General features: G+C 47.1%; 1 protein-coding gene and 1 long non-coding RNA gene across 10 annotated transcripts in view; both read right to left on the bottom strand.

Annotated features, from left to right (window-relative positions):
- The window catches only part of TCF12 (transcription factor 12), a 175,572-nt gene extending 169,105 nt beyond the window's left edge, over nucleotides 1–6,467 (bottom strand). For 2 of the 9 annotated variants that reach the window (XM_072871698.1, XM_072871702.1), the window contains exons 1-3: nucleotides 5,997–6,458; nucleotides 4,682–4,781; nucleotides 3,813–3,885 (exon numbers count right to left, since the gene is read on the bottom strand). In XM_072871698.1, coding sequence (XP_072727799.1) covers nucleotides 3,813–3,885; nucleotides 4,682–4,756 — 148 coding nt within the window. In that variant the 5' untranslated portion in view covers nucleotides 4,757–4,781; nucleotides 5,997–6,458. The other 7 variants (XM_072871703.1, XM_072871701.1, XM_072871705.1 and 4 more) reach the window with 7 other exon arrangements.
- A 1,573-nt stretch (nucleotides 6,468–8,040) lies between these two features.
- LOC140656230 (uncharacterized) lies at nucleotides 8,041–11,142 on the bottom strand. The gene is made up of 3 exons (XR_012044027.1): nucleotides 10,997–11,142; nucleotides 8,803–8,892; nucleotides 8,041–8,376 (listed from the first exon to the last, which is right to left on the bottom strand). It is a non-coding gene; the product is annotated as an uncharacterized lncRNA (long non-coding RNA).
- Between the last annotated feature and the right edge of the window lie 1,573 nt (nucleotides 11,143–12,715).

The raw sequence follows: 12,715 nt of genomic DNA, 5'->3' as shown, positions 1-12,715 counted from the left end.
AGAATCTTACAGGCAAGAGAAGTGTCATATTTGGACGATTTAGCTCTTGAACTGTAGCTCTTTAAACTCTTACCACTTGGTTTTCTGTTAGACATCCACATTATCTTACTTCAGCTTTTTGACTGGTGCCTCACGTATGCACGTGCACAGCCATGTGCAAAAATAATGCTATTGGTACAATGAGGAGGCTACAGAAATTGAGGACAGTAGGCCACATAGGGAAATATTGTCTCAGATATATTGTTCTTTAACATCTAAGTAGTTCTTTGCAAAAGAAAAAAAAAAGGGGGGGTTTTATTTTAGGGTACCACACCTGAGATTAAAAAATTTCAATCACAGGAAAAATTGAAATTGAGATCAAACCTACTGCAAGTCATAGGAAAATTGCACTATTGCCTATGGCATGCACCTGAATATTGTGACTGGATTTTAAGGGAGTTACTGGAATAAAGGGCATTGGGCAAAATGGGTAACCATCCAGGTTGTATTGGCATACATTTTGTGGCTTTGACAAAAGCAAAACAAAGCAAAATCTCACTGTAAATCACAAACATTGCTATTAAGGATAGTAGCAACACAGAAAATTTTAATTTTAAATAAAATCTGCAAAAAAGCCTGATTAAAAAGCCCAATAAAGCATATCTCTGACCTTTGCCTCCTCCTTCTAAGACAGAAATGGCTTTATCTTCACAAGTTGGTTTTGGAGGAGAAAAGAATGGGAAGTTCTGTTTTGAACAAGAGGTAATTACAACAGGTATGACAAGGAATATTTTGTGGCTTAACTCGCTGACTTACATATCAGGTTACTTTTCCAATATGTTTATTTTCACCAGTACTCTGACCAAGTTATTTGACTTTATCAGCAGCTTACATGACTTACTGTCATAAGATACTATGACATATCAGATTAGTTCACTTATTTCATCTGCAGCTTTCATTCATAACTGATTGACCTGTAGAAAGCAAGCCTGCCCCACACCAGACTTTAGCTATCTTTTAATCAAAACACAATGTTCATATGTTAATCCATAACAGTATTTTCTTACTAATCATATCAGTCATATTAGCTGTTTTATTTATGCAGCCCAGTTACAAATATATTTTCACAGCATAATCAACAGAAATATTGCAGAATTCTACCAGATCAAGCTTGCTACATCAGAATTAATAATGTGCACTCTAGTATTTCCAACACTTCACAAAGCCACACCTGAAAAACAAACAGAACTTAACCATCCTTGAACAGCAACTAATTTGTCCTTTTAAACTGGGGGCCTGGGGGGTGGCAAGGAAAATACATCATGAGCATTCCTTCCTTCTAAATCAGATTTCCCAGAAATACATAGTCTTAAGAGCCATGCAGACAAGCAATTGATTTTCACCTACTTCATGGGGGCCATTAGGCTGCATCTCAAATCACTGATAGGTTGAGGGGGGGCAGGGAAGATGTGTTCAGATTTTTTTGTTTAAGTTTAAATGAGAAAAAAGGAGCTCTATAATAACAAACAATAAACACATTCTTATTCCAACTAAGAAAAGGAAAAACACTTTCCTTTAGTATGCTTGTAAAGACATCAGAAAAATAAAACAACTGAGTTTAATGGGAAAGATACTGAAGCAAGCTTCACTTCTGCAATTGCCATCAAAATCACAGAAAGTCTCTGTAAGAAGTAGCATCATTCTGTACTCAAAGAAAAAATTTTAAAAGTACTTTTTAGGAATCTGTGCAAACTGTGCTTTTCACTACTAGATACCTCAAAGGAATAAATACCTCCTCCTTTCATGTTTCTCTTTAAGAAGTGGCCTCTAGCAGTAAAAAAAAAAAAAGTCTTCAAACACTGTTTTCCTAGAAGTTACAGAACACTTGAAATTAAAGCAAGAACACAATTAAATCAGAGTGCTAGAAATTAAATGTCTCTACTTTGTCAATGATCTTAACATAGTCTTTCTACAACACTTAACGCAGACTCAGAACACAACCAATATAGAAGTTTGTCACCTCTCACTCCTGCAGAGTAATCCCCCTAGGTCAAGTCTTAGGTCATAATATTACAAGAATTAGGGCATATAATCCCACTAGCCAGTAAACCTCTATAACTAGAAATGTTTTGAATTAAACCCCACAACTATATACCATTGTCTTTCCCAAAGGGAATTCAGTTGAGGGTGTAGCTTGTTTGACAGCTGCAGTGTATTGCTCATGACTGGCATCTATGTGATGATATACCATATTGGTAAACAAATTCAAGGAGTCAATAACACTGTTTCTCCCAAAAAACTAAGTATTCTGGCATTCTCTCTTTTTCTGAGCCATCCAAAGACTGAAGGGGAGACATTACTGACAAATAGGGCAAGCTGCATTACCTAAGTCTGATTTAAGAGCTAAATTAAAAATGAAAGCTTTATTATTCAACAGAAAATTATTCGACTCGTTTAGGAAAAGCAAGGGGACAAGATGCTCAGGTTGTGCTCCCCATGATAAGTTTTAGCTGCCTGAATGTCTTTTAAAACAAGCTTTTGAGAAACAACTGTCTTTAATATTTGTATTAAAATAAAAAAAGAAAAAATATTAACTACATTGTATATGGATTTGCTATCTTACTATAGCCAATAATTTAAACTTGAGGTACTTTCAAAGAGCAAGGCAAAACCTCTTATATATTTTAGCACCGAAAAAGTAAAAGGCTTCAAGTATGTTACAATTACAACATTTGCTACATATTTTCATTACATTAAATGTGGGAGATTGTCTCTGAAGAGTTTGCAAAATTACACAATTCAGAAGTTTTAAGATGCTTTTAAAAACAAAAATTCTAAAGTGTCACCAAAATGCAAGGTGTCGTTTGGACTCTCAAAGTAACAGCTCTGACAATGTAAGAAGCAAACAGGTGATGTTACTGCAGAACTTCAAGCAACTACTTCACTCCTCTACTGGCATTCTAAAAATTTATTTTCATTAACCTTAGCTAAACACACAAACATTACTTTGTTGTATTCATAAAAACAAAAATATCACTTCACTGTATCCACAGAAAATAAGCATACATAAAAAAAGAACAAAACACATTATCAAAAAGTTACTTTAGTTTCTCTTTTGTAAGTAGTAATAAATATATCCTTTACAAGAATGATACAAAGTATCTGTTTAAAAATTGCACTTATTTCCCATTACATGCTTACCTTAAAAGACTCTGAAAACAGCCATTAGGTGGACCTCAATGAAAAGACATTGAAGCCACAGAATACATGCAACATCTAAATACAGTTACTCGTTTTCCAGATGCACTGATAAAGGTTCAACATGAGAGAATTCTATTCATCAAGGCTTTGAGAACTCCACAGTACTAGAAAATTGTATTAGCCTTACATTTTCCTTAAGAACTGCATTTTAAAATATATCCTTGAGTCAGGAGTATTTAATTATTTGGCATCTTACTTAAGTTTTTCCCCTTTCATACAGAGGCTAGGAAATACTTCAACTGAACAGGTAAGTTTGATTTTATCAAACAAAAACAAAGAAGCCATTCATTTTTAATATAATGGATAAACAGACAACTTGCATGTCAGTGTGACTAGAGATACTTAACGCTTCACTATACTGGGACAGGTAGGCTAAGGCATATAGGAAAACTGTGGTTAAAGTTAACAAAATGTGTTATGAAGTCAGATCAAAACAGCACATGTCTAATTAATCTCAATGTCTTATGAGAATATGTACAAATGAAAGATTACCATACTTCAAGAACATCAAGACTAAGCTAAAATATCAAGACCTAGTTACACGAACTTTACTTATCACGGATGCATCCTACCTGATCCACTGAACTGGCTGCTTCCTAGCGTAGTTGGTCTGGTTTTCCCACTATTAACCGGTGGGGAGAACATCTGCAAAACAAGAAAAAAGATGCATTTAAATTGGCTTTGAAACTCTGTGCTAAATTATTAATGTAAACCTAAAATCAAAGTTAATAGGAAACAATTATTTGATTCATTTTTCTGCTAGAAAATAAACAGAATCCAAGATGGACGTTTAGACCCATAAAACCAATAAGCTAAAGCACTCCTTGCAATTTATTAGTAACACTAAAATCTCTTTTCTACATGAACACAAACAACTTAAACATAAATGCTATGCTGCTATGGCAATTTAAAATAGTTATATATCTTAAATTTTGCTACTCAAAATATATTTCTTACTGATCTGTGAGTTTCAAGTCACTGGATAAAGACAGCTTTTGAGAGGCAGTAGTTTTCTATTATAAGTCAAGCACTTTTTTGAAATCTGTTAAAAGTATCACACAGAAAATACCTATAATTTTCTAAGCCAAAATTACTGTACAAACTATCAATGAATAACCTCTGTTATTTATAGGCATTAAATTTTCTTCCGGTTTACAAAAAAAAGGAAAAAAAAAAAGCCAAAGTACCAGTGCCACACGCCAGCTTAACAAACCTTAATTATTAGATTATGCCATCACTGGGTCAGCCTGATTTTAACCAGTTAAACCAATTGACCCAGCTGGTATTACAGTATTAAATCTGGAAGTCTAGACATTACATCAAAGTTCAGGTGTCTAACTTGGCTGAGACGGAGCCAGCCAAGCCCTGCACGCTGCTGCCCCTACTCCTCAGCTCGCTTTACCACGCAGAAGCCATGAGAAGACCTGGGAGAATATCCTACCGCACTGAAGTCCAGCAAGTCGCTCAGTTCCTTGTCAGTTCCTATAGCGGCCATCCTCTGCTGCTGGGAATTCATCTTCCTCCGCTCCTCCGATCACCTTCTGGGGCACAGGAGAGAGGCACAGGGAGTACTTCACCACGGGGCTGGTGCCGACCCCCGACACTGGGAGACCGGTCCCCAGCGAAGAAGAGTCTCTGGTACCTGCGCCCCTGACGAGGGGGCAGGGGAATCCCAGGGGGAGCCCCTCTTTACCGGGCGGACTGACGGAATCGGCAGCAGCGTCCCCAAACTACCAACTCTCCTTAAGTTTCCGCAGGCTCCCTGCTCTCCCTCGTTCCACTTCTCCCCCACCTCGAGCACGGCACAGGCACGCCGCGGCGGGGCCGCCGCCGCCAGGAATTAGGTCCCCCCCAGGCAAACGAAAGCAAATAAACAGCCGCGGCCCAGCGAAGTCCGGAGAATTAGCGAGAGATTAAGTGACTCACTGTCTCTGCAACAATGGGGCTGGCAAGCGGAGCGGGATGCGCCTCAGCAGAGCCATCTCTGCCCCGGCATTATCGCCGACCGCCCTCCCCGGCGGCGGCGGCGGCTCTCCCCACCCGCGGGCCGCGACCGCCGCCCCGCGCTCGGGACCGCGGCGGGGCGGGAGCCGCCGCCCCCGCGCACCGCACGCGCACACGCGGCGCGAGGCCGGGCGCGCGCGCCGCCGCCGGGCGGGCGGCGGGGGTTGCGGGGTGGAATGCGCGTGCGGCGGGGGGGGGGGCGCGCGCGCGCGCGCGGCGGGAGGGGGGCGGTGTGAAGGAGGGGCGGCGGGGTCCGCGCCTTCCCTTGTGCCCGGCGGGCGCCGTGGGGGAGCGGCGGGGGCGCTGCCGCAGCCCCGCTCCCCTCCAAGTTTCGGAGCCGCCCGGCGCGCCGGGGCCGGGCTGCGGCGGCCGCGATCCTTTATGAGCGCTGGCAGCCGCGCGGCGGGTAACGCGCGCCCCGAACGCCGCCCGCGGGGACTCGCGCCTGCCCGGGGCCGGGCGGCGCAGCCCGCCCGAGGTCCGCGGCCCGCCCCGCCGCCGCCGGAGACCCCGGCACGCCGCACGCCGCCCCGCCACCCGGCCCCGGCTGCCGCCCCTCGGGCTCCTGCTCGCCCTCCTCCTCCGCGGCCTCCTCGCCGCCCCCGCGGCGGCCCCCGGGCAGCCCCGCTCCCGCCCGGCCGCGGCCCCCTGCCCCTCGCCGCCGCCTCTGCCCCTGCGAGCGCCCGGCCGCCGCTTCCCTCCCCCCACCGCTCTCTCCCAACTTCTCCCGGCCCCTCGCCGCCCGCACTTACCTGCTGCCCCCCGGACGCTCCGGTGACCAGGGCCGGGCCGGCGGCGGCGGGCGGGCCGCGGGCTGGGTGGGAGGCGACGAGCCGAGCGCTCCCCCCCCGCTGGAAGGAACTTGTGGGTTTCCCTCAGGCAGACATTTTTTTGCTTACAGAGCCTCAGCACCACGTTCACGGCTCCGGCTCCGTATCCCTCCGCGCCGAGCGCCGCCGCGGCCTTAACCCTTGACGCGCCGCGGCGCTACCAGCCGGGAGGCGCCGCCGCGCTGGCAGCGGCCCCACGGGCGCCCCTTGGAGCCGCCCCGGCACCCGCCTCACCCCCGGGCGTAGCGCCGGGACGCCCCAACAGCGGCGGGGCCCGGGGGCCGCCCGCACCGGCGCGCAGGAGCCCGGCGGGCGGGTGTCGGCGGCGCGGGGAGAAGCGGGACCCATCGGCCCCCGGCCCGCTTAGGGATACCGCAACGGGCACCCACAAAAACACGCACCGCACGGGAACGGTCCCCTCCCCCCCGCTCCTCCAAACCGCCAGCACAAACCTCGACATGTAGCACTGGCAGCAATGCACGAGCCCCAAAATACATTCTCGCACTCACCCTGAATTCACATACCCTAAAATATGCCTAAATACTTTTAATATATCACTAGCCAGTCTTACTTTGCAAAATGAAATTGCATATGAATTACATCAAGCCTTAAACATTCATTGGCAGCTTCCTCTTACACACATACAATTAAAACCGTAACATGTCAAAGCATAAAGATACGTATGTTAATGCAAGCGCACACATTCAAATAGGCTCTGCAGTTCTCCGAGACGGGTGATGCTAAAGGTGAACCAACGGTTTCCGCGCAGGAATGGGAACCAGCGTGTGAAGAAGCTGCGCCCTCATTTGGGACCTGCCACTGCTACCGACAAACCACTCCTTCGCGCTCAGAGAACAGCACTTCCACCCTGTCCTGCTGGGAAGTTTATTCCCCGTTTGCAGGCTACTCGGACAGACCCGCACAAGGGCCTGACGCAAGTGCAGGGCTTCTCCCAGCGCCAGGGAGGGCGATCCCTCTCCCCCGCGGCGCGCAGCCCTGCGCTCAGCGGCACGCACGGCTCTCAAGCCTGCAGAGCCCCCAGCTGGCACCTACTTGCCACCACCTGGCTCTCGGCCTGCTCTTTCCTCGCCCTAGCTACCGAGGGCTACCTACCCTTCTCTCTCAAAGTGAGAATTCAAAAATAATCACCTCTGCAGCTACTGGCATATTACTCTTTTGGAGCAAGGGGACTTAGAAAACACGAGGACAATGAAAAAGGATACTTAAGATCCTGGAGAACCTAAAACGCCCCAGGGAGCTAGGAAGCGCAGTGAGGAGAGGCACACTGTGTGGAGGAGCGTTCATCCCTCACAGGCTGCTGCTTGGCAGTCCCCCAGGTTTGGAAAGCAGCAGGCTGTACAGAGGGCTCTCCAGCCCCATGCCCGTCCCTTCCAACCCAACTCTTCCCACCCCCAGATCCCGACCGTGACATCTTCCGGAGGAAGGGGAGGGTGATACCAAACCTACCACCCCCAGGCAAAGACAAACTGGAGATTCTGGAGCCTTAAAATATTCTCCTCCGTTTTTCTCCCGTATATGCCGTGTACTGGATGATCATCTGGCCTTGTGACGCTATGAATATTCATATATTTGCCACTTAGAAATGCAGGAAGCAATTTGTATTAAAATAGCAACACAATGACTTCCATTCTCTGTGCCCCTGAGGGACATAAATATGTACCTTTTCCCTTTGATGTATAAATAATACTTCACTTAGAGGAAAGCACCCAGTGATCGAGATCATTACACATTTCATGAGGAAGGGCCTTTAACATATTTTAGTTATAAGGAAGATCCCCTATTTACATACTGTGAAAATATTTTTGTTTCTCTTGAAGCATTACTTTTTAACCAGTACTGGTACTCAGTACCAGTTAGTACAGCTGCAACACTGACAAGCATTGATTAGAAAACTGACTAAATCTAACAAAGGTGGAAGCAATAATGTTAACAATTATTTGTACTGGGGTGTAATTGTATTAAAGTTAAAACTTAATTTCAAATACAGTACTTTTTATTTGCCCTCTGACCTAAGGTTTTAAGATTCACATTCACAGGCTTTTATTTGCAGCTAGAAACTTTGAGTGGAAGATGATATATCCACATAATCCATGGCATAGGGTTTAAAGATACACAAAATACCCTAAGATACTCCATCTGGTCCACCATGACAAGTCACTTTCCCATGCAGAGGCTGACAGTAAGCACGCTCATTACCAAAAGTCACATCATAGCAGCCGTTCTTCTGCATTACACCTCTGTGGGTTGACTGTCCTCTTTGAAAAACTTAATTTCCAGGCACCTGTAGAAAAATGACCAGAACATAAATGAAGTTTCCAGAAATTATGCCAGACAACTTCACAAATACTCAAGGCCTAAGGAAAGGTATGCTTTGGCCCAAAAATACACCTTGAGTCTGACCTAAAGGAGATTGCTCCAGGGATCCAAAATTGTAGTGAGTTGGCCAATTCAGAAATCTCAAAAGAAACTCATGCAGGTAGCTTGACTAAAAGTGCTGTGAAAGAAATCAGTAACTATCACATCCTGCATTACAATAAAATTCTAAAAAGACATTTATCCTAATGTTTCCCAGATATATCATCCACCACATTGGTCAGATTTGGAATCTTTAACCTATTCAGTTTTTAACCCCTCTTCATTTAACACTGCTCAGAATTAACATGTACACTCAAAACATATTCTATGTCCACACAATATTGTCTTTCACCTGTTCTCAGAATCTCCAACCCCTTTCTGAAGCTGCTCCTTACTTAGTATCCTTTCATCTTTGCCACTCCCTTTAAATTCTTCCTGTTCACTGCAAAGATAGGAGTTTAAAAAAAAAAATGCATTGCATAACCTGATCCTGTCATAGTCATACACTGAAAACGAAACAGAAAACAATGTACTCAACATTAAAAAAAAAATGCCAACAAAAAACCCAAAACAAACTCTCTGCTTTTAGCTATTTAGAGATCTTTATGAGAAAATATGACTGGTAAGACTTTATGAACATTTTAAAACATTTGAAGAAATAGGTATTTGAAACCTAGTTCAGACAATTACAACAGTTTTCTGTTTGCAACAAAGAAAATACTTCCAGTGTCATTCCTGCTTCAATCCCTAGTTACAGTTCTTTCCTTACAAATGTGCAAATGCGGCAAAGATACTACACAAATCACATAAAAATGAAAAACTTCCAGCTTTGCTGTGACACAACGGTACCTTCCTTGTACGTTACATAGAAGGCTGAAATGCTACCGTCTTCACAACTGCTATGCCCTTTTTTCTTTCACTTCTTTAAAAATAAAAGGTCTTTAACCTAGGGAGCAATGGATCAGATGGATAGCACAGAAATACAGAGGCAATCATAAACACCAAACATTTTGCTAGTGATTTCGTGAGCAAGGACTCCAGCGATCAGGGCTGAAGTCCTGAAGATGTTTTCCCAATCATATTATCACCGGTGAATTTTCTATCGAGATAAATGAATTTTTTAGTCTTGTGGATAAATACACTTTCCTTAAATAAGTCTTAGGACTGTCATGGAGTAGTGCAAGTAACAGGCAGGTAAACCCATGCACACGAAGTCATCAGTGAACTCCAGACTCTGACAGAGCATACAAGACAACTGTAACTCTATGGTAACAGCCCTGACAGCTGATCTACCAACATCAACATGGTCAGCTACCAACCAGAGCAATCAGGGAATTGCTAGTTGGCAGATTAAGATGGCAACCTTCTTCCGCATGCTTCAACATGACCATGAAAATGAAGAATTACATGCAGGACATAAAAAAATTAAGAGGAACTTAATAAAACCAAATCACTTGAGCACAAAACCCTGAAAATAATCACACTCACACGTTGTTTGCACAGCCTTCATGAATTGCTTTCCACCCACTCCTTAAAGGAAAAATATTTGATACAGCAGACAGCTGTTGTGCATTCAGGGATGTGAGAAAATGTATTCTGTATTACTATTTAATGTATCACGCCTGTGTGAATAAAATCATTAAGCTTGCATGTCTCCTTTTGGTTTATTTATTCTTAAATTTACACACACTGAATTAATTCCCTACCCACCCACCCAAACTGTACGAGCTCCTAGGGTGTTCCCCAACAGAGCATTTGACCCAGGATGGAGTTTTCGCTGGAACGGCTCCTTTAAATCAACACATATGTGCTCAGCCTGCATCCACAGCCACCAATTTATCCATAATAAATGCTATTGCTCAGCAAATCCATAGCCCTGGAGAGAAGTCAGCAAACCTCCTTTCCTGCTCCAGTTGGGGTTTTTTGTTTTTTTTTACAACAAATTCCCACCCTCACCTAAACCACTGAATCCTTTCTACTGCTTCCAGTAGACTTCCCTGTACAGACAGCAATGCTCATTTGGAGTCAGCAGTAAGGAGAACACAACCTTGTTTCCTGCAACTAACATGAACAAAGCAATTCAATTTTCTCACTGACTTGTTCCTGGGGTCACCTGGAATCTGACTCAAGCCCGTAAAAACTAATGAAAAGATTTTTGTTGTCATGCATGAAACTTTTGGATGAAGCTCTTGGGGAGGCACTGTGTTCCTCCTACAGTTCTTCCTTCCAAAGCAGACTTTGGAAAAGTATCCTACAAATGAGCTCACAGCTATATTCCTATGACCAAGCCTCATGATTGCGCAGTGCTCGCTGTTATCGGTACAGCCCATCTTACAGATAACTGAATTTGCTGCCTTGCTTGCTGCCTGCTATATTTACCTCACAGTAATTAAAATTATATAACGTATATATTATGTAACATATTTTATAATAGGAAATACGTAGAGCATTTGCAGGAGGCTATCATGGTAAAACCTCTCACCAAACAGTATTACTTATGAGGGGACCAGAGAGAGCATGCAGGTTGATTACTGTAAAGTCAAAACCTGTTTCTGTGGGAGCACTGACAGGTACATTTGCTACTGCTGCTGACAAAATGTTCGCCGACAAGTACTTCTGGCTAAGCGGGAAAGAGGTAAAAGCTTTAGCTCGCCGTAAGGGACGATTTTCACACGAGGAATTCTTACAAAAGCAGAACGCTGACTGGGGGGAAGGAAGGGGGGAAAAAAAAAAAAAGCCATTAAAAGAAGAAATCGCTGCGCGAGGGCCCCATGGGAGGTGGCCTCTCCCGTCCCCGCTCACCACGGCGGGGCCTCCGGCCGGCCGTGGCCGCGGCCAGAAAAGGTGCCCCGCCGGGGCAGGTCAATGCGGGCGGCGGGGCAAGTGCCGCCGAGAGGCGCGGAAAGTTGCGCCCGCGCCCCGCCGGCGGGTCCCCCGGGCTGAGCCGCCCCAGCGCCGCAGGGCTCGGCGATCCCCGCACCGCACCGGCCCGGCCGGGCGGCGGAGCCGTGCCGACAACGCGGCGGCGCCTCGGGGCGCGCAGAGCGCGGCCCGCCCCCAGCACCGCCCCGGACGCGCCGAGTCTCGCTTCCCCGGCAGGCCACCGCGGGGAGGGCGAGGTGGGGGACCGAAGTTGGCCGTGCCCGCCCGGCGCCCTCCCCGGCCCGGCTCCGCGCGCACCGCCGCCCCTCGGCGGGGCCGGCGGCGGGGCCGCACGCTCCACGCCGCGGCCGAAAGTTGTGCGGGGCCGAACAATGCGGCGAGGACTATTTGTCCTTCCGCCGGCCGGCTGCGAGGGAGGGGGAGGGGAGCGGCGGCGGAGGGGGTGGTGCGGCCCGCCGCCGAGCGGGCGGGAGGGGCCGGGGGCCGCTTCTCGCCTCGGGCTGCCGGGGCGGGGCGGGGCGGCTGACACCTCCCCGGGACCGGTTACGAAAGCCGAGGGAGCCCGGTCCAGCCGCGTCCCGTCCCAGGGCGCGCCGAGGGCCCTTGCGGGAGCCGCCTCCGGGCGCGGAGCAGCGCTGCGTCCCGTCCCGCCGCCGCCGCCCCGCGCCTCGCGGCTGGGCTCCCGCTGTGGGGGGGCGGGGCGGCGGCACGCGAAACGGCTCGTCCCCGCACGGGGGGAAGGCGTCTGATGTCCCGTGTTCCCTGATGCCGTCCTGCCGCCGCCTCCAGCAGCAAGCGCTGCTCCCCGCCCCGGAGCCCTCGGGCTCCCCGTCCGGGTCCCCGCTCTCTGCCGGGGGTGAAACACGAGCATAAGGTCTCCATACGAGCGCAGCGCAGCGCGCGGGCCGTGTGCGCCCCGGAACGCTGTGGTCTTCCTGCTCGTAGTTCCAGAAATGAACCTGAACATCATCAGTGGTCAAGTAAACAGTTTAAATCAAAACGTGACTTTAAATTCACACAGGAGGTGATTTGGGTACTTATTTCGCCTAAGCCAACCTTTTTTAAGGTAATTAAAAAACAATCAAGTTTAAGCTAAAAGCAACGTGTTTTCTTGCTTTTACAGTTCCTTTCTACTTGAAGTAAGTAGTCACAGGAGATTTACACTAGCTTAATAAAATTAATTTAAAATTGTACTGTCTTCAAAGGTGACTAAAAAAAATCAGTGTGATATAAAGCTTAGTTTAAATAAACATACACCTAAGCAAGGCATTCATTAAATCAAAAGCAGATTGATATCCCCGGAGAAGAACGTTCATCTCTTCAGTGTATCCCAGCCTTTCCGTTCAGGAGCCCTCGGTACGGCCGTACCAATTCTTTCGACG

This window comes from Ciconia boyciana, chromosome 8 (assembly GCF_034638445.1).
Source record: "Ciconia boyciana chromosome 8, ASM3463844v1, whole genome shotgun sequence".
NCBI classification, from domain to species: domain Eukaryota; kingdom Metazoa; phylum Chordata; class Aves; order Ciconiiformes; family Ciconiidae; genus Ciconia; species Ciconia boyciana.
This window is presented reverse-complemented; position numbering and strand designations above follow the sequence as displayed.